This window comes from Galeopterus variegatus, unplaced genomic scaffold (assembly GCF_000696425.1).
Source record: "Galeopterus variegatus unplaced genomic scaffold, G_variegatus-3.0.2 Scaffold120, whole genome shotgun sequence".
Taxonomy (NCBI): Eukaryota; Metazoa; Chordata; class Mammalia; order Dermoptera; family Cynocephalidae; genus Galeopterus; species Galeopterus variegatus.
The window spans coordinates 929,167-954,206 of NW_007726231.1; the positions used below are offsets into that span (position 1 = coordinate 929,167).

Consider the following 25,040-nt stretch of genomic DNA (forward strand, 5'->3'; position numbering starts at 1 on the left):
TATAGAATTATCATGTCCCACTTACAGATTATAAAAAACAGTTATTGAGGGACGTGATCAGAATCATACAAGTAATTAGTGGTTAATGTCAGGTTTTAAGCTCAGGCCTTCTGATTAAATGGTTTAGCTCTTTTTATAATACACTGTAGCTTTGGTCAACTACTTATGAGTAAAAAGTAAATTGCCTCGTTTGGAAAGAGGATCAAAAGACTGAAGAATAACTTTCTCCACTTAAAGTCCTAAGGGCTTGGATTAGCTGCAAGTTTCAGTTCAGTTTACTAGGAGAAGAAAATCACATAAAGTTTAAAACAAACTTAGGCTGAAATACCAGAAAGATGATAGACTCCATTGGCTTCAGAACACTGTGGATGTTTCTAGAATGATCTATTTACTATCGTCAATATACAAATAATAAGAATATGAGCTAACACATATTGAGTGCTTACTATATAACAGACTTTAATTCTTAAGTTTGATTGACAAACTAGAGTTAGTTCCAGGAAGAGAAAAGAAAATGGTGGTGGTGATAGAGTTGGAGGTGGCAGGTTTGAGGATGGGAGTTGAGATCTAGGAACCATAAAGACTAGAAGTGGTAAGAATAAGAAGAAAATGTTTTTAATTTTAAAATCCAAGCAACACTATCATGAGAAAGACAGATGAGGTTTATTTGTGGGATCCTAGATGTGAAAAAAGAGTTTAATGATTGAAAGTGACTGAGTTTCAGACTTGGACTCAATAAAGCTGAGTTGCTTATAAGTTAAAATTATTTAAAACTGATATGAACTTCCTTGTGGGGCGTTAGAGACCCACAATCCGGAATGATGTCCTGAGTGATGTCACCTGCTTCCCTCTAGTGTTTTTATGTCCCCTTTTAAGGCAGCTTGCTGCAGAAATGATCATAATTCCAACTAATCTCACTTCTACCTCAGCCTCTTTTAAAAAGTCAGTTTAGTCAGTTTCTTATTGAACCATAAAAGACAAATGTGTAACTATTAAACTTAACCATCTCTGGAGTTAGGTGGTTAACCACTGATGCCAAATGTTTATTGAGAGCCATATAACATGTTGGAACATTTAAGAAATTTTGTAGATTATAGATTGCATATTCCATGGGGCAGCAGAATATCAGCCTGGGGTAAGAGAACTGAAGAACAGCTCTGGCCATACTGTCTTCCAAACCAATGGTGATTCGAAAGAGAAAAGTCAAGAGTAGGAGAGAATGGGAAATAGAGTAAGAAAAGAGAAGCAGAGAGGATCAAAAATGCAAGAAGATGGACTTGGGCTCCAAAATGGGGGAAAAGGACATAAAAATAAAAAAGGGAACAGCTCCTCTCACAGGAAGAACAGTCATCAAGCTTTAGTTCAAAAGAAAAATCACCCATGTTAAAGACAGATGAGCCTCAAGATAGCAATGTTGAACCCAGGCAGAGGACAGAAGTCCAAAGGTAATACGTTGCACCGACTGGCATCTTGAACTTGACATCCTTCCTGAGAATGTTTCAATTGTGGTTTAGGCTGTTGTTTGCTAGGTGGCTGGAGACTTCATGAAGATAGATATTCTGGTTTCAATGCATTTTATGCCTTTAATGAGAAACCAAATCCATTTTTTCCAATGGGTACCCTTAGATTATATAAAGGTAATAAACACCTTTCAGCATGAATAAACTCCTCTCAGCAAGAACAAAATAGAAATACACGTGAAAGCTAACTTGGCTTTATTTTTTGAATGGCAGGTTTCCAGAAAAGAAACGAGGAAGATTTTTCTTCATTAAAACCAAAAATTGTTTTTCCAAAACTGTGAAACTGAACTCTGCTGAATAGAAAAAGCTTATGCAGGATGTGAACAAGTTGACCCTTTTGTTATGAGAGAGGCACCAGGCATAGATGTCAGCCAGAGAAGTGACATGCATTTTTCCTACTGACACATGTGGCTCAAGAAGTTGCAGCCCGTGTTTGTTCCCTGAAGGTGGATACACATGCAGAATCACAGAGGGGAGAAACAACCGGAAGTTTGGGGATTTATGTAGAAGCCTTATCAACATGATTATTGCTCTCTTTAAAAACAAATTTCCTCAATGGAAATCTCAGCACAAAACAGGGAATCGAATTAAAACAAACATTTGCAGGAGAACTTACCTCCTTAGATTGCATGATCCCAAACATAGGGAACATTAAACCAGGCAGCAAAGCCGTTACCGACAGAGGCAAAGCTTCTGTGAGCCAAAGTATAGCAACAACAAAAAGTGTATAGGCACATTCTGCTTCCTGGAAAGAACAAAGGCAAAACACAAGGTGAAATAATGAAGCTGGGGAAATCATAGTTTAAATCACAACCACTTCTGCTGAGTAGAGCTATGTCACAGAGAAAGTAATAGACCTCTGCACCTTTGAGTTGCCTATAAATAGTCATTTCTTAGGGGTTCTAAGAGCCATATTTTAATAAACCTTAGAAACAAAACAAAAAAAAAATTCTGATTCATTAAGTTTCTTTAACATTTTATTCAAAACAGGTAACATCGTATAGTCAATTTTCTATGCTCATATTAGTGTATATGGATATTTGTATTCACTTTAATTTGGCATATAAAATGCACTCCTAGTACTGCTGCAATGCAGTAATAACCAAGTTACAGACTTTCCCCTGGGGCAGGACACCTGCCTTTTAATTGCATTCCTTGGTGCCCAGCTGAGTGGGACCCCTGCACCCCTGCCTTCCTCTTCTACTAAGAGGGGGAAATCAACCTAAGGGGAATGCTTTGCTGTACTTTGTGTCAGAGAAAAGACAATGGCAAGTTATATAGCATGGATGAATCCAACTCCTAAGTGACACAGACCTAGAAGTGAGCCTTCTGACTTGCTTTTTGAGAAAGACAGTTGAGTTACTGGAGAGGCACAGGGAGACTCAACAGGAATGTGACTCAGCAGAATCTGTTGCTTTGCTTAGCATAAAACTATGGGTTTCTGTTTTAGGGAATTGTCAAGAAGTGGTTGAAATTTATCATTATATTTGACTTACATAGATAATTTTGGTATGACATTACCTGGAATGTACCAAGTGATCAATAAGGGTTAGCATCTATTATAAGGCTTTGTTTTGCTCTCACATTTCTTACTCTGCAAATTCTGAATTGCATTTGAAAATTTACGGAAACTGCCACTTGGGTTAAATGAGTCTTTTATTTAAGGTTTATACCGTTTCTAGCTCTGCTGCTGCCTGATTCACCTACCGCAGGGTGAGTCCTCTGGGCTTGGTGCTTACTCGCTTAGCATCCCTACACTTTCAGCGGGTTTCTAAGAAATCCTTAACAAGCCGGGATTATGTCATGTCTGTATCGTATTATCTTTTTAAAGGAGAAAGAATAAAGGTGTTTTGATGTTGACAGAGTCAGAGTTTATCCAGAGTCTGCCTGCACAGTCTTGACAAACAATAAAGCAGCAAAATAAAGCTGAGTCCTGACTGAGTCTCCCTAAGTTGTTCTAAGGACAACTCATGAATAAGCTTAATTCAAAATGCCAGAGTAGAAGAAAGGATGTATGTTTTTTCTTAATGAGAACACAGGATAACCCAAAAGTTCCTCCTTATGACTTTATATTTTCTACCATACTTGCAAGAACCTAGTTTTCAAAGATAAAATGGACCCTTTCACTATCTTGCTCTCTAGCTACAACCAACCAGTTTCTTGGTCCTATTTATTCTCCTGTCATTTTACCTCTCAAATTTGCCCCTTCACCTCCATTTATCTCCTCCACTGCAGGCAAGACTTTCAAAACTAGACCATTTTCCTAGAATCCATTTTGATTTTGTCATTCCCTTGTATAAGGCCAGATTAAGGTGCTAGCCACCTTAACAACTATCTGGAGCACTTACCTATAAAGGTCTGCTAAAACATCAGAAAAATAAATAGAATATATGGTACTAGCTAATTCTGTTCACCACACATAACCCCTGCCATAAATGTTGAAATTTTATGTCAACGTGGGTCTACTTTGACTAGATAGTCATAGTCTGCTTAGATGGGGCAACTTTGGTGACAAAACGAAGAGCAAACTTTCATTATTAAATTGTTAGCTTCCCTGCACTACTTTCTTATTTTAACTGGGCCAGACCTGACTTAAAACAAGAGTCAGTAACTTTCAGTTATTTATGAAAAGAGTAATTACGTTTTGTAATGAATATGCTAATAACCCTGATTTGATCATCACATATTGTACTCAAATACTGGTAGTCTACCCTGCACCACACAAATATGGATAATCAATTATGTTTTGATTGAAAAAATCCAAAAAGAAAAAAGAAAATTCAAAATCCTCATCTTTCATTCAAAGCCACCTTCATTCTGACTATAAATAAGACTTACCCCACTACGTCCTGACATCAACTCTATTTCCAAAGGCTTTACACACCTCGATTTTTGAGTTCTGATTCCTGCTCCTCATCATGCACACTTTTTCTGAACTGTAATCTATACTGTTCAGCCAAGCAGTATACCTGTAAGTCCCCAAATTCCCTAAAGAGCTAGTTTCTACCTGCCTATGCCCAGGTTCTGACTTTGTTTGACTATTTGGATGAAACAGGTGCAAGGTGAGGGGCAAGTCTAGCAAGAAAATGCAATTTATTTGGCTCACAATGTTTTGTGTGTGTTCGCGTGTGTGTGTGTGTTTACTTTGAGTCTGGATTTATAAACCAGCAAATTTCATATTAAAAATAAAATCCGAATTTTTGGCTTCTGATAATACTGAGAGATTTGCTAACATCGGGATTGTAGTCTTCCACCGCAACAGTTCTCCAGACTCAAGGAGAACTTACCCTTTGGAGAATGACTTGTGTTTACCACTCTACACAGTGCTACCACACCACTTCTCTCATTCTCTTACCTCCTTGGTTTTTGTCAGCATTTGAGTAAAATCTCCGGTAAAAATATACTGCCTACCTGCTCTGCCTTTCAAATCTTGCTTCATGATTAATCCCAAAACGAACATTTGAATTGCTCATTTAGATTTCTCTGTCTATCCCCCAGTGTAGTCCATAAACCAAAATCATGGGCACGATCTGGGAGCTTGTGACACATGCAGGCTATCAGGCCCTTCCTCCGACATACTGAATCAAGACCAGCACTTTCAAGTTCCCCAGGTGATTCTTAACTAGGTTAAAGTTTGAGAAGCCTGGGTATTTTTCAGACCTTCCTTCTCATCTTTAACTCTGGGTTCAAAGACTTGCTTCCAGATAGTATCCTTCTGCCCAGGCTGAATCCCTGAATTTATAACCTATTTAGAAAACTTGCTTATCCTTTAATGTGCAGTTTGAATTTATACCTCATCCGTGAAGCTCCCCTCAAACACATACGTGCATTTTATATTTTTGCATTTGAGTCATAGGGGATTATAATTGCAGCTGGGTAAAGTGCCATATCTGCATTGTTCCTGACTGCTATCTTCCCAGAATATGTGGGAATTACCCCATTTTTACATATCTGAAGGGAACTGAAAGTCTGGAAAAGGAGAAAAACAGAGTATCCTCTAAGGGATATTTATTTTCTTTAATTGGCAAATAAAATTGTATGTATTTAACATGCACGACATGATGTTTTAAAGTATATACACATTGTGCAACGACTAAATCTAGCTGATTAAAATATGCATTACCTCTTAGTCATCATTTCAGTGGTGAGAACACTTTGCATCCACTCTGTTAGCGTTTTCCAAAGTTGCAATTTATTTTTATTAAACTATAGTCACCATGTTGTACAATAGATCTTTTGAACTCTTATCTTTTGACCAACATCTCCCTGACACTCTTCCAAACACCCCAACCCGATTGCTACAATTTTACTCTTTACCTCTATGAGATCAACTTTTTAGATTTCACTTATGAGTGAGATCATGTGTTTTTGTTTTTCTGTGCCTGACTCATTTCACTTAACACAGGGTCCCCTAAGTTCATCTGTGTTGTCACAAATGATAAGACTTCCTTATTTTTTGGCTGACTAGTATTCCATCATGTGTATATACCACATTTTCTTTATTCATTTATGTGTTGTTGGACACGCGGGTTGATTCCATATCTTGGCTATTGTGAATAGCCCTGCAGTAACCATGGGAGTGCAGGATCTCTTTGACGTTCTGATTTCATTTCCTTTGAATATATACCCTGTAGTGGGATTGCTAAATCATCTGGTAGTTCAGTTTTTAATTTCTGAGAAACCTCTATACTGTTTTTCATAATGGCTATACTGATATACATTCCCATCAAGAGTTTATGAGAGTTCCCTTTTCTCCACATCCTCACCAGCTCTTATCTTTTATTGTTTTTATAACAGCCATTCTAACAGGTGTGAGGTTATATCTTATTGTGGTTTTAATTTGCATTTCCCTGATAACTAGTGATGTTGAGCATTTTTCATATACCTCTTGGCCATTTGTTTGTCTTTTTTAATTAGGTTATTTGTTTTTTTTTCTATTGAGTTAAGTTTCTTATATATTTTGAGTATTAACACCTTATCAGATGTACAAGTATAGTTTGCAAATACATTCGCCCATTCTGTAGGTTGCCCCTTCACTCTGTTGATTGTTTACTTTCCTGTGCAGAAGGCTTTTAGTTTGATATAATCCTATTTGCTTATTTTTGCTTGTGTTTTTGGGGTCATACCCAAAAAAATCTTTGTCCAGGCCAATGTCATGGAGTTTTCCCCCTAGGTTTTCTTCTAGTATTTCATGATTTGGGGTCCTACCTTTAAGTTTTTAATTTATTTTAAGTTCATTTTTGCATATGGTATGAGATAAAGGTCTAATTTCATTCTTCTACCTGTGGATGTCCAGTTTTCACAACACCATTTATTGAAGAGACTGTTCTTTCCCCATCGTGTTTTCTTAGCACCTTTGTTAAAAATCAGTTGGCTGTAAATGTGTGGATTTATTTCTGAGCTCTATATTCTGTTCCATTGGCCTATGTGTCTGTTTTTATGCCAGTTCCACGCTGTTTTGGTTACTGTAGCTTTGTAGTGTATTTTGAAGTACTGGTTTACACCTGTTGTACAGGTGTGTCCTGTCTGATTAGCAGACTTTTTCATTGTAAAAAAAGTGTCCCTCTTTGGCTCTTAAATTATACAGACATCTTATTGATGGGTTCATCCCAGGAATCCCTCCAATTATTTTTCTTTATTGTGTGATCTTTTTTGGTCAGGCTTGGGTTTATGGGCAGAAAAACACTATCTCCCTTCAATACTCTTTAGGCATTCAATAACAGAAGGTTAATCCAGGCACAATCCCAAGTATTTTTTTTTAAAGAATATCAGATTAAAATATATAGTTACTGGTTTGCTTTGAAATCAAATACCTATGAGTATTCTTTCTAAGACAAAAAGTACAAAAGATAGAGGAAAGCAACCATTGAAGTCTTTTCTGTTATTCACATCTATTAAAAAAAACTAATATGAGAGTGAGTAATTTCTAGTGAAGAAAACTCAGAAGTTATCTAACTGTGTTATAACTCAGAAGGGATCCTAGATATTTGATTTAAAACTAGCTTTGAGGTAGAGAATAAAATAGCTTCATTTTGTCACTAGAAATTTTGAGTGACTCGTTATCTCAAACTATACCATCCTTGTCTCCTGTTGATCTCTCCTAATTTTTTTCTCTTCCTTCTCTTTCTCCATCTTCTTAACACGTTCCCTGCACCTAAACCAGAACCACCACACACTGTCACCACCACAACATACAACCACTACCACAAGGGAACAAGGATACAACAGCAATTAAAGAAGGCCAATTGTCAAGTAAGAGAGTGGGTGAATCTTTGTCCCCCCTTTCAACCCACCCCCCAAGTTTGGTGAAAGTTGCTAATATGTCTGATATCTTTATTAGAATTAACTCTGTAACCAGAGCAAGTAAACATTTGAATCAAATTCTGTTCTAGAGATAGCAAAGTACTTTGGTATTATGAATTCCTGAATTGAATGATAGCAACAAAAATAATGTCTACTTTTATGTTGTTTATTTATTGTGAAGAAAAATACAGAAAGAAAAAGGATTTGGAATTGCGACTAACACTTACCTTGCCAAAAAAAGATTTTCTTAAAGCATGATTCCTTCTCAAAATACTACATCAAACAAGCAGGGGGGAAAAAAGCCCAGGGGACTTTTTCAAAAATAAAAATAAAAGTTGTTTGTTCAAATATCTCTGCACCCCCCACCACTTCCAAAGGTATATCAAGAAGTTCAGCAAGCAAACCACACCCACCCAGACAGAGGCTGTTGTGTAGAATACAGACATTGTACGTCCCATTAGATGATATAAGGTGTAATGCCACTTAACCTTGGTTGACTACTCTATGTCTGCACCTCCCTGGCTCATTCATAGGCATCTCCTTTTTTCCTATTGTAAGAAATTTGTGTCATGCTACCAGAGTGGTAAAGCTGTTATGGGCAGTTCCTGTTCTTTTCCATTAAAAGAAAAAAAAAAAAAAAGACAGGATTAGAAACTTCTTAGCAGTATATCTTCTAAAAGAGTTTTCAAAATTATGAAATATTTAAAACAAAATACTCATACACCTTATCATATTCAACAAATGTTAACATTTTTCCACAAATGCTTGAATTTTTAAAAATAAAAAAAATCCTATTTGTTTATTTTTTCCTATAGTTGCCTGTGTTTTGGGGTCCTATTCATGAAGTTTGTACCCACTCCTGCTTCCTGGAGTATTTTCTCTATGTTTTCTTTAAGGAGTTTTGTTGTTTCAGGATGTATATTTAATACTTTAAATCATTTTGAGTTGATTTTGGTATATGGAGACAGATATGGGTCTAGTTTCATTCTCCTACATATGAGTATGCAATTTTCTCAGCACTACTTGTTGAAAAGGCAGTCTCTCCCCCAGCATGTAGATTTGCTGCTTTTGTCAAAGATCAGATAGCTGTAGGCATATGGATTGATTTCTGGGTTCCATATTCTATTCCATTGATGCATATGTCTATTTTTATGCCAGTACCATGCTGTTTTGGTTATGATAGCTTTGTCATATATTTTAAAGTCAGGTAGTGTCATGCCTCCAACTTTATTTTTTTTGCTCAGGATTGCTTTGGATATGCTTGGTCTTTTGTTGTTCCATATAAATGTCTGGATAGCTTTTTCCATCTCAGAGAAAAATGTCATTGGAATTTTGATGGGGATTGCTTTGAATTTGTAGATCACTTTGGGTAATATGAACATTTTCACAATGTTAATTCTTCCACTCCAAGAGCAAGGGATATCTTTCCATCTTCTTGTGCCCTCTTTAATTTCTCTCAACAGTGGTTTGTAGTTCCTTTGTAGAGATTTTTCACATCCTTGGTCAGCTTTATTCCCAAATATTTTATTTTTTTTGGTGGCTATTGTAAATGCACTAGTTTTCTTGATTTCTTTTTCTGCATGTTCACTGTTGGAGTATAGAAATGCAAACTAAAAAGCTTTTGCATAGCAAAAGAAACACTTGACAGACTAAAAAGACAACCAACAGAGTGGGAGAAAATATTTGCAAAATATAGATCTGACAAAGGATTAATATCCAGGATATATAAGGAACTCAAACAACCTCCCAGCAATAAACCAAATAACCCAATTAGAAAATGGGCAAAGGAGCTGAATAGGCATTTCACAAAGGAAGATGTATGAATGGCCAACAGACACATGAAAAAATGCTCAACCTCACTTAGCATCTGGGAAATGCAAATCAAGACCACTTTGAGATACCATCTCACTCCAGTTAGGATGGCTAACACCCAAAAGACTGAGAATGACAAGTGCTGGTGAGGTTGTGGAGAAAAAGGAACTCTCATACATTGTTGGTGGGGCTGCAAAATGGTGCAGCCTTTATGGAAAATGGCATGGAGGTTCCTCAAACAATTACAGATAGATCTATCATATGACCCAGCTATTCCATTGTTGGGAGTATACCCAGAGGAATGGAAATCATCATGCCAAAGGGAAACCTGTACTCCAATGTTTATTGCAGCTCTATTTACAATAGCCAAGAGTTGGAACCAGCCCAAATGTCCATCATCTGATGACCTGATAAGGAAACGGTGGTATATCTACACAATGGAATACTACTCTGCTATAAAAAAGAATGAAATACTATCATTCTCAACAAGATGGATGGACTTAGAGAAAATCATATTAAGTGAAACAAGTCAGGCACAGAAAGAGAAAGACCACATGTTTGCACGTATTTGTGGGAGTTAAAAATAAAATAATAAATAAACACACAAACAAATCAAGGGTGGGATGGGGAAGAAGACAGAATAACTACAAAAATTCCTTGAAACTATTTAAGTCAAGTGAACAGATATAATGTGGCAGTGCGGAGGGGAGAGGGTCGAGAGGAACAGGTAAAGGGGCATGAAAATTGACTATGATGTATATTGAGAAGTAAAATTTTAAAGAAAATAAATTTTAGAAAAAAGGAGGGCATTTAAAATTAGTGGAAAATCCTAATAAATTTTAATAAAAGACAAAAAAAATCCATATACGGTTAAAGACTGATTAGTAGCACTCCCTCATTTCCTTCTCCTCTGTTCATCCCCAGAGTTAACCACGGTCTAAAATGTGGTTTGTATCCTCTCCATCCATATTTTGTGATTTTACCACATGTAGACATGAATACATTGATAAACAACATCTAGTTTTAAAATTAAATAAGTTTTCTTTATATAAAATTTTGCAACTTGCTTTGTTCACTCAATATTTTATGTCTTTCAAATGCATTCATGTGGATGCATGTAGCACTATTGTTATTTCATTTTAAATGGATAGAGTATTCTCTCCCTTACTACCACCTTTTAAAAATCAGTTCTTGAATTATTATGCTCTTTTAATTTCTATAGCTTTTCAATAACATTTATGATCTGTATGGTAAGTCCCTCATCTTAGATTTTTTTCAAACTTGCCTTGATAGTCTTAGGCTTTTATTCTTCTTTTTGAATTTTAGAATCACTATTTCAAGTTGTGAAATATTTGTTTAGATTTTGATTCAAATTACACAGAATTTATAGAGTAAGAAATGGCCTTAACTATTTCCATCTATGAACCTCTCCATTCATTTAGGTGTCCATTAAATTCTTTCTACAATTTTTTGCAGATTTCTCCACAAGGATCTTTTATACATTTGTTAGTTGTCTTCATTATTGCTGAGAATGAGAAATTAATCGAATTATCCTTTTGAAGAGATTTTTTTTCTTTTCTTTTTTGGTAGCTTTAAACATTTCTTCTTATTTTTGATCTGAAGTTATTTTTATGATATGTCTAAATACAGATTAATATTTAATTAAATTGTTTGTATTCAGAAATGCATATGAAGACATATTTTTTTCTCATTCCGGAGAATCAAGCCATTATTTCTTTAAATATAATCTCTCTTCCATTCCCTCTTTTTCAGGAATGCCTTTTACATGTATGTTGGGATTCTGAAGTCATCCTTCAAATTATTTGTTCACTTACTAGTATCTCTTTATTATTCTGTCTGATATTTTAGGTGAATTCTTAGTATTCTCAGCTACTGATTATATCCTTAAATATACTCAGTTTAAAGTTCACTTCATCTTATAGCATACTATAAAAGACATATTATGGCTATAAGATTAATGATAGCCACAAGGCTGATTCAAGTGGCTCACACAAGGCTTACTTTGTGTCACTTCACAGTATGTCACATAGTAGGGATGACTATGTGTCACTTAGCAACATTATGCAAACTGGCCCAGGGAATTCCAACCCTGGCCTGGGGATTTCCAAGAGACAAGGTCCCCTCAGCACAGATACAACTTTCATAATCTTTAAAATAAAGTTTACCCTTACAAGAATAGATTAAACTCCTTTTATGAAAGAAACACCTGATAACTGACTCAGACTGAATACAAGTATTAGAAAAGGTGAAGGATTCCCTAAACTCTGAGAATAGTGTCTAGAAGGAGACCCTCTGGGTCAGTTAGTCACCTGACCCCCTAACTGTATCTGGTCAATGTCACTTGGCTTTCCCATGTCACATGCCTTCTTCCCTACTTATGAAGAGTCCACTCTCTTCCAATACATAGCAAAAAGTTCCCTTCTGGATCGGCTTCTGCAAATGCCTCTTCACCTTGCTTCTTAGCTTTTCTTCAGACTCCTCAGAGGCTATGACAACATTACAGGTTAAGGCTTTTGTGACACACATTCAGAACTTGACCCAAGCTCAATCAGGTCTTTTCAGTCTGTAAGGAGCTGCCTCATGCACAGTGTCTTCTATGTCTTCTCTTACAATTTGTCCCTGCTCAGTCATTGCCTGTGTATCACTGCTCTTATCAGCATTATGAGGGCCCATATCCCATCAAGTCCACGATGACAGCTTCACGCCCTTTTGGACCAAGCACTGACTTTTGTAACTGCTGGAAGACGCCTTCACTGTAAACATCCCTGTGTTGTGCCTGGGTTGGCCCTACAGACTATCCCACCAACCTTGACTGCACCACTACCTGCAAGACCTTTGCTGGTACATTTGCCCCATATTTTCTTGGGACACCTCCACCCTGGTTTCAACTACCTGTACCTGCTGGAAACACTTGGTGCCTCAGCTGCACTGGCAGCCATCTGGGATGGACAAGACTCAAAACTTTGACTGGATTGGACACCTTCAAGGTCAAGCATTGTGTCTAGGATATTACCTCCAGTGCAGTGTCTCCAGACCTTACAACTTAGTTCTGAGTCCTCCTGGTCCTCCTGTCCCATTCCAGCCTGCTGTTGCTCTGCAATCAAGCAGCTCCAAGCCTGTTACTGCCAAGTCTGCTGAGCTCCTTTTACACTTCCATCTAATCATTTTTCCAAGCCTAGTGGGCCACTGCCTTTTACTGCTCTGGGTGGCCCAATGTTCCATATCCAATTGTAGCTTCTCCAGACCTATTCACCTATTGCTCAACACTGAGATCACTGACAACCCCCACCACAAGGTCATTTTGACCACCCTCTGAGTGGTCAACCTTCTGGCATCCTGGGCATGCCTTTGCCAACTACTCATCCACTCCTTACAGTCAAGCTCTGGTCACTACCTTCAGCAGCTCTTCCCTCACCATTGGTGAGTCTGCCCCAGATCCACAGCAGAACCTCACTCATTATCTCTCCTAATTGCTTAGCTGGACATTGGACCTACTCCACCCTCTCTGCTGATGACAGTTTAGTTCCTACCAGATTGTTCTAAGGATGCCACTGATTCCTGTCTTACCATCATAATATGCTCTTCTACAAGACACCCTAATACTGATTGGGGCATTTAGACTGGCTGGTTGGGCACCTCTCACCTGAATGCCCCCTAGGAGGCATACTGATCCTGTTCCAGTGATTCCCCTTTATCTGCCATCTCACCCGCACCCTTCTTGGATTCCCATACATGCACTCTAGCACTGCTGGAAATCCACCTAGTGCTCTGGGCTCCCACCCCCTCCATCCACTTGACACCACAAAGGTCAATTGTGGCAGCCAGCTTGGGGACCTTAATCTTTGGGGCAGTGGGTGTTTCATATGTCAGGGAAGGCCAGCAACACTTACAGGAGGCCCAACTAGCCATGGTTAAGGAAATATCCCATCAGGTACAGCTGACAACCAAGAGTCTAGAGTCCCTTCAGCTGTTGAGGGCTATGTCTTGGACAGTAGCATTGCCCTGGACCATCTCTTGGCTTCTCAGGGAGGAGGTTGTCCTCTGGCCAATATCTCCTGCTGTTTGTTGGTAAAAGACACTGGCCAGACATTTCAGTTGATCTATGACATTAAACAAACCCAGGCCAATGTTACTCAGATCATCACCCACATCCAAGAAACTCCTCTGTCCTTCTTTGACTTGTTCTCCTGGTTGGCCCCACACGGACTCCAGGACATTTAACACGCTGTTGCTCAGGCCTCCTCATTCTCCTCCTGGCATTCTGCACATTGCCACACTTCCTCATGCTCCTACACAAGATTGTTTCTCAAAATTTAACTAACCATGGAGTATACTTTCAAGTTTGGGCAGTGTCCCAATAATCAACCTGTTCAGGGTCAGAGGATGGAGTGTAGTGTACTATGCGAGAAATATCATGGCTTTAAAATTAATGACAGCCATAAGGTAACATCTCATGGGGCCAATACTATGTGTCACTTAGCAGTATGATGCAACCTGGCCTGGGGATTTCCAGGAGAAAAGGCTACCTCAGCACAGACGCAACTTTTATAAACAAAAGCATATAAACAGAACAGCCTTACAAGAATAGCTTAAACTTCCTGCTATAGCTTGAATGTGTCCCCCAAAATTCATGTGTTGGAAATAAAATTCCCAACATAACAGTGCTGAGAGGTGGGACCTGTCAGAGGTAATTAGGTCATGAGGGCCCCACTCTCATGAACGGATTAATGGGAGTGGGCTCAGGGGTGGGAATGAGTTTGGCCCCCTTCTTCTGTTGCTCTCTTCCACTCTTTTGCCCTTCTGTCTTCTTCCATGGGATGACACAGCGTAAAGGCCCTTGACAGATGCTGGTGCCACATGCTTGGACTTCGCAGCCTCCAGAACTGTGAGCCAAATAAATTTCTGTTCATTGTAAATGACTTAGTCTGTGACATTGTTATAGCAGCATAAATGGACTAAGACACTGCTTTTATGAAAGAAACACCTGGTAACTGACCCAGGCTGAATACAGGTCTAGGAAATAAGAAAGGATCCCCCAAATTCTGAGAATGAGGTGACCCTCCATTAGGAGACCCGCTGGGTCGGTTGGTCATGTGGCTACACCTGGCCCACACTATCAGTCTGCTGTTGGCTACTTGTCTTGTAAGAGTGCTGCCGGAGTCATCCGCTTGTACATCAGACAGTATCTAAGACTTATCTTTGATGCAAATTGAACTGAAGGGAAGAAGTCACCTCTGGGGATGCTGGTTAACTAGGACCACTTGAAACCCCTGAACATAACACATCTGCTGATATAACACGTTTGTTGAAGCTTTTCTTTGTTTGTTTTGCCTTTTAATTTCAGTGACTTCTTTTTTCATTTCCAGGATATCTAACTAGTTATTTTTTAATGCTCACCTGTTCTTGCTTTAAGTTTATATTTTTAAAAATATTTTTTTGTGCAGATTTTTTTTCCTTTCCTAACTTGCTGGGTTCCTTATTATTTTTATTTCATTTGGAGTGTTTTGTATCTAAGTTGATTTTTCCCATCTTTCTTGTCTAACTGTATATTAAATTTTTATTTTCAAATTTATACTGAGTGGTAGCTCTCTTTTTGTATCTTCTCTTCCTTCACTTATTTTTTCCTATTCTAGCAGTTTCACAGTTGCTTCCAGGCAGTTCTTAGCTCCCAGTCTTGAATGGGTCTTATTCTGGTAGCCTGGGGTTCCTTTCTTGCCAGGATAACACTGATTCCGTCATCCTGCTGGGTCAGGTAGCTTGGGTGAGGCCCCGGCTGGGACACTGGGCAGGGTTTGCTTCCTATGAACCACCACAAGTAGTGGTTAGTTTAACTCTTTTTGTCTCACATCTTTGAGAAAACTACCCCTCCAGCCTTTAGTTTCTGGCATTGAATCTGGCTCTGACTCTGGAAGCACTTTAGATGACAGGTTGTCACCTTCATGCCACATGTTTGCTTTTCTGAACCATTCTGATCTACAGAAATATTTATTTGCTTTGAGCTTATTGTGGAAAAGGGGGTTGGGGTGAGAGGATTCTAACTGTATAAAAACCTCCTCTAGACTGTTGAGCATAGGTTTTATAGGTCAAAAAACTTACTTAAAATGTTAAAATATTTGCCAAACAGACAAATCTGATTTCTGGCTCACAATTAAGTAATAGGATGGGAAAATAACATTCATGAATGCTTACTGAGTGCCAGATATAACACTTGGTCTACCACATGACTTATTTTATTTAGTCCTTGCCAAAATCCTGTGGGGTAGGTATTGTGATAGGTAGGTAAGTAGGTTCAATGATCACATTGCTAGTGTGTGGTTGAGTTGGGATTCACTCCGAGTATAAACTCCATGAGAGCATATATATATTTTAAATTTAATGTCCTATTCACAGCACTTAAAACAGTGCCTGGCATACAGTAGGTGCTCAGTAATATTTGTTGAGTGAATAAAGTTCTCTTTGAGCTCTTTCTTCTACTGTTTCATTCATGTATTAGTACCTTGATCCCTATGTCTCTCTCTTAGGCATAAAATTTTTAGCACAGGAACCTCTTTCTCTTTGCCTTCTTCTCTTCTTTTTTCTACCCTACTTGCCTGGCAGTGGATATCTTCACCCCCATCCCAGTGAGTGAATATCTTTACATTTTTTTCTGCACTATCATCTCTCTTGCTGACAAATGGAATTGGAACTAAATTGTTTACTTGCCGAGGCTAATTCTCCATAGGTGGCATTCTCCCCATTCTGAGCCCCATTTGACAATATCGCAGTCACATTTTGTCTTAACCACTTCAACTAAGGGCAGCCAGAGCCCTTGCTGAAGAGGTAGAAAAGGCAGGTAAAGCTATGATTTGGCAATTTGAATAATGACATTTCCCCCCCTTACAAAGTACTGTCAAACAATCTTGGGAAATGTGGCTGATTATACTTTAAAATCAGCTTGGTTCTCTTTTAAATTATAGCCCTGGATGGAATTGAAATATAAATTCGGCTTTAAAATAAAGTTTTTTCGTCCCTTCTCCTTTTTTTTAATGACACACTGACTGATATTAAGGAGTAATTTGGCTGATGAATTAGTTCGCTCGTGGGTATGATCTCCTCTCCGCACAGCATGAGAGAAGCAGAACCAATCACGGCCCTTACTCACTGCAACTGATTTTCTAAAGAGAAGGTAAAGCAATTAAGAAAGGAAAGAAATCATGCATTCTAAATCTGTGTGCTACAAGAAAAACATTATTATTATTTGACAGAGTGTGTAAAGGGCTTTGCAAGGTTCATGATACACCTACCACCACTGCAGCAGTGATTTCTCAAGACTAAATCCATATTAATTGCAAAGCATAAAAAGCTTTGAAATATTCTCATCTTGGAAGATGGAGAGTAAGAAGAAACTCAGCTTCAAAGTCAAGGAAAAACAACTAGCATTACTTGTTAGCTTTTAGTCAAAGTGGACAGTGGGGAAAGGCAATTGGTGGCCCCACCCTGACAATTACTGGGAAATTTTAACTCCTTTCCACACAACCTCCACACCTAACTAGCACCCAAGATTTCACATCCTATGCACACAGTGGTACTAGAAATAACTATAGAGAGAATCTAGTTTTCCAACCTGGCTATGCATTAGGGTATGATCAAATGTACCACAAATGTGCTACAAATGAGCAGCATCATGTACTTCACACCCAGAGGTTGTGATTTTACACAAGTGCTCAGGTAAATCTGGGGTGGCTGTTCCCCAGACACTTGCAACTTTTAAAAAAGAGTCTTTTCCATTTTATAGATGAGGAATGGGCCAGGGGGTGGTTAGAATCACTTGGGGAATTTTTCAGAATATGGCAGATAAGTCAGGACAGGCTAGGCTATGCTGTGGCAAAAGTCCCCCAAATCTCAGCAGCTTAAAACAGTCAAAGATTATTTCTTGCTCACACTATTTGTCTATCATGAGTCAAGTCTTCTCTTCAGTCCCAACTGAGAGAGGCTTTGGTGCTTTGGTGATTGCTTTGGTGAGAGCACCAATATGTGCTTTGGTGATTGCAAATACAGGAACAAGGTACTACGGCAAACTGAGCACAGCTTTTAAAGACCTAATATAAATATCATTTAAGAAGCAATGTCGTCTATGGACTTGGGAGTCAGACAGACTTGTGTTCCAGTCTTCCTGCTTGCTTTATGCTTTATTTGACTTTCTGCAAATTTCTCCACCTCTCTGAGTCCCTGTTTGTTCATCTGTAAAATGGGGATAATGTTGACTATTTCTAACAGTTGTTGGGAGGCTCATAGTGGGTATTCGAATTTATTATTGTTATCAAACAAGATATAAAAATATATCATGGAAGAAAAAAAGCTTTGTGGAAAAGACACCTCCTGTTCCTCCTGTTACACTGACATTCTTGTTCTGTCCCTTAGTCTCTCTCTTTTCTATTTAAACTTCCTTCCTTTTATTCCTTTTTTCCTCCTGCATTCATTCTTCCTAGCTTAAATCCAACATACTTCTGTAATACGAGGTTATCCACCCATTCATTTAGTATAGTTACCATCTACTATGGGACAGGCATGGTGTTTGGTGCTAGAGGAGACAGAAATTAAACAGTATTTTCCATGCTCTTGAGGTATTTACAGTCTGGAGGGAAAGACAAAGATAAAAGCAAAATGAAATACACACTATAATGGAGACCAATGCACCCATGATGCATGGGAACCTCGAGGATGATTATCAGTTTGCATCACAGCCTGAGCCTCTCTTCCCACAAAAGATGGGGAGAGAGAAGAGGGCAATCCATGAAGAGGACACAGCATGTGTAAAGGCAGAGAGGCAAGAATAGTCATGGGTATTCTAAGGACTGCAAAGAGTGAAGTATTGCTAAAGTGGAAACTGTGAATGTGGGAGATGGATATTGGGGGGGTTTGGGGGTAGGGGAGTTGATAGGACACGTAAATGATAAGATCTTAAATAGTCATTAATGTATACGTGTTTTGTTTAGATTTTTTTCCCCTGTAAGCAAAAGGGAACCATTAGAGAAGGTTAACCAGGGGCACAATAGGATCAGATTGGCATGTCAAAAACAGTACTAGTGGCAGGAGACTTTGGAAGAAAGAGTGTGAAAAATGATCTATGAAAGAGATAAAGACAGCCCGGAGGAAAGAAGTGCCAGCAGGATTGTGGAGGGGGGAAGCAGATGGGGTGGACAGTGGAGATTTAGGAGGATTTAGATTGAGGAAATACAACACAGTCTGAGTGATGAGGGCTTTTGGATATTTGAAGCATCTGAGAGGACACACAGGTTTCAGGCTGGTGAACGGTAGCAGGTTCTTGAGATGAAGAAAAGAGAAAGAGCAAGTCACAGGCAAGTGAGACTGTGTGTGGTTGAGGGAATGGAGGGGCTGGAGGGTGATGAATCCTTAGTGGTTTGCTATCCTTTCAGTTACTGTGTTTAAATCACTTGACATGTACTTACACACAACTTTGTTTTGTGATTAATAGGGCACCAGGCACACTTTAGGCTTGGAAAGTTCCTGTAATATTCATGAAACAAAAATATATCAAATTTGGATTTTCTGGTTTTCTTGATCTACCACATTACTATTAGTATAATTTATTTTTTTGTTTGTTTTGTTTTTGTTTTCATTTTTCTTGCCCTTCATCATTTCTATACTGTTTGGTGACTAAAATGTTCACTTTCTTGGAGCTCATAGCATTTTCTCATTTCATTTATATTAAGTTCCTGCAATTTTTAAACCAACATTAAAAGCCATATCAATTGTTTTTACGAATATATTTTATTATTTGATTTGGCCCTCTAAACATTCTTTATGTTTTCTTGAAATTTCTCCCCTCCCTCTTCTTTCACTTCTGTCTTTTAAAATTCTCTCCCACTGGTTTCTTTTGCTTTGACAGACCTCAATCCAGCACTTACCTCTTCCCTTCTAGTAGATCCTTCATCCCTTTCAAGTTTACATTTCCTTACAATTATATTTTTTCCATCTCTTCATTATTTTAGATTTGGCACCGTAAGTCTCTCATTATGTGCCATTTCTTTTATTTGCTTATAAGTTCTGTTCTGACTTTGGAAGTCATGATATTTTAAGGTGAGGAAACGCAGGCATCACATGACAGCTGCAGAAATAGAGCCAGCCCTTTAAGCCACAACCTCGTCCCCAAGTTCCAGGGCTATTCTGCTATGTCGACTCCCCCACTCTCTTCTACCTTCAAATCTCTTAGTATGAAAAATTTTTGAGAAAAAGCCAGAAGTACTTGAGAGAAAATTGAAATCTTGTCTCGGTTTTACAACCCATCAACTGGGGAATGCCACTCAATACCCACATGGTTGTTGCCTTGTGGCCTCATCTCAAACAAGTCCTAATTAATGGCAAAACTAGACAGACTATGGCATAGTTGGAAGAAATGCATTCTTCAAACATAAAGTACTGTTGTTCAATTCCTTCCTCCTACTCCACCTCAAACAAATCTGGCTTTCTTTTTATCTTTTTGTTGCATAAGAAGAAATACAAAAAAAAAAAGCCACACACTGAAAAGAGAAGTAAGAAAATAGTCCTGAGGACTAAAAAGAGTAAAATACTAGAAACAATCGTAAACTAAACAGAGTTGCACAGGCGTTATCACTGGCACTATGGCGCATAGCCTAGGCCAGTTTTAACATGTTTTTATGTGGGAATACTTAAGAGATTTCCTCTCTGAAATAAGAAAAATCAGTTTGAATATTATTTCATTCAAATAAATAACAATTAGATTACAAGCTTGTTTCTGATCATTAACTACTAATTGGAAGAGGACTAAGAATACTTTTATGTTGAGGTGACAATTAAAAAGAATTTTTAATGCTTCAGTGTAAATCAATAAGAAAACAGAATTTCATTAGCAAAGTAACATTTACACCAATGTATTAGGAGTATAGTTATTAGTACCAATGGAAGCTATAAAGAAACAGATATTCAATTATGATTAAGATCATTGGGTCTAGAGTCAGACAGATATTAGTTGGAAACATCTGTGTAGCTAGACTTTGGCAAGCTACTTGTTTTTGTCTCTCCTTGTAATCTGCAAAATTTGAATAATAAAAATACTCAGTTCAGGGCCGGCCCGGTGGCGCACTGGAGAGTGCGCTGCTTAGGAGCACGGTGGCGCTCCCGCCGAGGGTTCGGATCCCATGTGGAGACCAGTTCCCGCTCACTGGCTGAGCGCGGTGCGGGCACGACACCGAGGGTTGCGATCCCGTTGCCAGTCCCCGGTACGGGCGCGACACCGAGGGTTGCGATCCCGTTGCCGGTCCCCGGTACAGGCGCGACATCAAGGGTTGCGATCCCGTTACCGGTCAGTAAAAAAGACAAAAAGGAAAAAAAAATACTCAGTTCATAAAGATTAAATTTGAGCTTCTTATGCCCATGGGCTACTGGGTGAGGCATATTCTTCTTTGCTGTAAAATACCATTCAAATGAAAACATTGAAAAACCCAGTCCCAAGATCTCTTCCAACTAGAAGACATTAAGATGGCAGCCTGATGCCATGACTTCTGATGAGCTCTGAACACAGGTAGGAAGGAAAGAGTACCATATTCTGACAAGCTGATGGCATAGCCAGTTAATACAGCTGGGACTCTGGGACACTCAGCAAATGACATACTTATAAGCAGTGCATAGCATTGGTTCTCATAGGCCCATCCCCAGTGGTTAGTATCACTGCAATTTTCCACCTTGAAGATATTGAGTAGCATGAAGTCAATTGAGGACATGTCTAAGATAGACCTCTTTTATAGCTTGACTCATCTAAAGCATTATCATGAAAAGAAATGCCTGAGTTGGTGATAGATGATTAATAAGCCATGAGAGAAATATTCACAAATACAGAATACAGAAAATACTAAAACAAAACTACTGTTAAGGTGTGACTTCTGGGTTCTGGCAGAACCTGAGTTCAAATCCAGTTTCTACAGCATCTAGGTGACCTTTGATGAGTTACGTGTCTCTGAGCAGCAGTTCCCTCAAATGTAAAGTGAGAATGATAGCACATGTAGTTGTTTATTGGTTTGTCACAAAGGTTGAATAAGGTAACTTGGGTAAAGCAACTGGCTGAATGTCTGGAACAGAAGAGTACTCTGCAAAGTCGGTCTCATCTCTTTCCCTTTTAACTGTACTGCAGAAAATCACTTAGGGTCTCTCTCCATTGATAACACTTTTTGGACATGAAATGGAATTAAGGTAGAAGTTAAGGCCAGCCCATAAAAATGATTCAATAACCAGTAGGAAAATGAAAAACATAAGTAAATAAAAAATAACAGTAAATAATTTATTGTTGGTTCAACATCATGTTGATTTATTGTGTTTTTAAAAGACAAACTTGGATTTTTGTTTTACTTGTTTTCTTTAGTCTGTTATTGTTTCTTTAGGAGCATAGGGTTGTATAGTTTGGTAACCTAAAAGTAAATTGATTTGCCTCCATGTTAAAGAAAGGCCTCTACTTAGATTTTATACCCTCCAAAGGCCCACATTCTCTGGGGGGGGAAAAAAAGAAGCCTTGCTTTCATTGTAAGCAACGGGTATAATAATATTCTTTTAGTTTAATTAACAGTTGATTGAATGATTAAATATGTGTTTAAAATGGCCAAAAAATGAAATGCTATTGTACTAGGAAAATACCCTCCCATTAACAGTAATTGAGTTTTAACAAATGAGTTGATTAGGAGGAAAGGAAAAAGGAACACAGTTCAGCAAGTGCAACCTGATGCCACACCCCGGTTTCTGCACCGACCTAACGTACTTTTGTCATAGCACTGTGGAGAAAATCAATGGCTGCATTTCTTAGCGATAATACACTTTCCAGTTAATGAATCATGCACTGAAACCATTGCTCTTTATTTATTCACTTGTTTTCTTTTTCAAAGAGTTTCTATTCATTTTCTCTGAAGATTATGGAGGATATTCAAAGTGTCATGCATTTATATGTTGAAGGAGCAGCACAGATGATATGTCGTCATGGCCTATGTTTGTCTTGACTAGTTTAATTTCCTGTTTTCTCTGCCGTAAGTAAGGACCTATGCTGAGACTAAGCCAGGAATATTAAAATATAGCAAGGGTCCAGGCATACACCAGGATGTGATCATGACAGGGTTCAGCTAGGTCTAGGAAACCCATGGGACCAGGGCAGTTGGAAAAAGGACATCATGCTTGTTAAATGGAGTAACAAGTCCTCAAAGGGTTGGGTGGGGGGTAGGAATCAGATTAGAGCCCTGTGTCTGTGACTCAAATTGGTAAATTGTGTGGCCACCAGAGACTCATATCTGAGTCCTCAAAAGTAGCTAGGATGGGAGTGGCCGAGTGGGGAGGGAAGGATTAATCACACAAAATGTGAAAAACCAACAAAGCTCAAAACAACTGACTGTGCTCGCTATTTCCATTAGAAATTCTATAAGACTCTGGGGGCTCAGAACAGTGTTTGACCAAAAGGCATAGGGAGTTTCCCTTCCTCCAGGGAGCACAGTCTCAGTGCCAGGAGAGATCCAGCCTGGGACGCTGCAGCTGGGTGAGTACACCTGGCAGGAGACAACCCACAGCTGCTGGCAGCAGGGGCCCATCCCTTCTTCAGCTTTGCAGATGGAGGAGACTTTGGCAGAGTCCAAAGGACTTTTCACTAGTTCACGTGAATTTCCCTCAGATATTCCTAGATCAGTAACAAAGACATCTGAGAGAGGCTGGAGGATCTGCCATGTGATAAGTATTCCATGTGATAATGTGATTCTACTTTAACCAGATGGGTATAACCTTGATTAGTATTTGTTACAGAAGAACAACAGCAAGGTGCTCTTACACTAAGAGAAGAGACTATACACCATGGATGGTGGGACTTGTCACAGCTGTGGAGTCAACACACCTGGGGAGACTCACCCTGCCCTACTTACTGTAATGCCAGACACTGCTCTGAGTAGGTGCTGGCTGAGTGTTTACTCATTTAATCCTCACAACAAGCCTGCAGCTATCCCCATCTTAGATATGAGAAAACAGAAGCTCAGAGAGGTTAAGTAACTCATCCACATCACACAGCTTGTAAGTGGTAAATCTGGGACTTGAAGCAGAAAGCCTGGCTCCAGAGCCCCATCTTACCACCAAGTGACACTTGTGCCTTGGCACAAATGCTCGCTAAATGTTTGCTGATCAAAATTATTTTTCCGGGGCCGGCCCGGTGGCACATTGCTACAGTGTGCCGCTTGGGAGCGCGGCGGCGCTCCCGCTGAGGGTTCGGATCCCACGTACAGGCCGGCCGCTCACTGGCTGAGCGAGGTGCAGGCGCAACACTGAGGGTTGCGATCCGCTGCCGGTCACGAAAAAAGACAAAAAGGAAAAAAAAATTATTTTGCCAAGGAATTAAAAATGCATTGAGTTTATTATTCTGTATTTGATAGTCTGACTACTCTTAAAAGCAAACAGAAAAATACTCACAAGTACCAAAATTAAACAAAATCTGAAATCACCAGAACATGGTACAATGATTAGATTTTCTGATTAACCCAGGAAAATTACTGTATGCTTTCAATGTATTCTTATCCTCTGAAGAAACTAAATTTCTAGGAAGTTCTGTGACCCACACCACACCATAGAGCTCACAAGTAAGTTAGCCCGTGCTGGACCCTGGGAGTCCTACTGTCCCTCTAGCTTTTTCTCCAGTGTCACATTGCTGCCTACTCTCACAGGAAGGGGTTGTGCCAACCCAAGATGCTCCCTGGAGGTTGATAGCTTGAAAGACAAAGTCTCAAGGGTTGTGCTTCTTTTGTCCTTCCTCTCATCTAGTTGACAGGCAGAGAACAATTCTGATCGAATATTCTAATGAATGATTCTAGTTAATCATCCTGAGAATCAATCAACAGCAATCCTTAAAAGAATAGAAAATGGACAAAATACAGTGGACAACCATCCTGACTTCAGTACAAAGTAGCACCAGTCATAAAAGGACAATTAAACCAGGAAATCCACCAGCCTATTATCCAGGTCCATTTACCTTGTCGCGGAGGATGAGAGGCAAGGGCAGTAAAACCAAAAGAGCAGAAACTATAAGGAGAAACCGACGATAAGCCAAAATGTATCTGAGGAGTTTCATGGTCCCGGGCAGGTGCCTTCGGTAGTGGCCTCCTCAAAATCAGGCAGATGTTAAATAACCAGCCTGGGTTAATATTTTTCCAGCCCATCGTCTGTACTCACTGCCCTAGACTGACCAACGTGAGTTAAAATTAAATCTCATTTTTTTTTATTGTTTTACTATCACCATTAACACGGAAAGACAAGCCCGAGAATGTTTGCAAGAAATCAAAGAGCGTTTGCTCATGTGGTTTGGGCAAGGTAAAACTGTTTTCTCCCTACTTTCTTTGTTCACATTAACTGTAATAT

The 25,040-nt window shown here is 39.0% G+C and overlaps 1 protein-coding gene across 1 annotated transcript in view; it reads right to left on the reverse strand.

The window, feature by feature from the left end:
• The window catches only part of SLC13A1 (solute carrier family 13 (sodium/sulfate symporter), member 1), an 86,261-nt gene extending 61,494 nt beyond the window's left edge, over positions 1 to 24,767 (reverse strand). The window contains exons 1-2 of the mRNA XM_008587913.1: positions 24,655 to 24,767; positions 2,137 to 2,265 (exon numbers count right to left, since the gene is read on the reverse strand). Coding sequence (XP_008586135.1) covers positions 2,137 to 2,265; positions 24,655 to 24,753 — 228 coding nt within the window. The 5' untranslated portion in view covers positions 24,754 to 24,767. The remainder of the gene's footprint in view (positions 1 to 2,136; positions 2,266 to 24,654) is intronic.
• Positions 24,768 to 25,040: the final 273 nt, after the last annotated feature.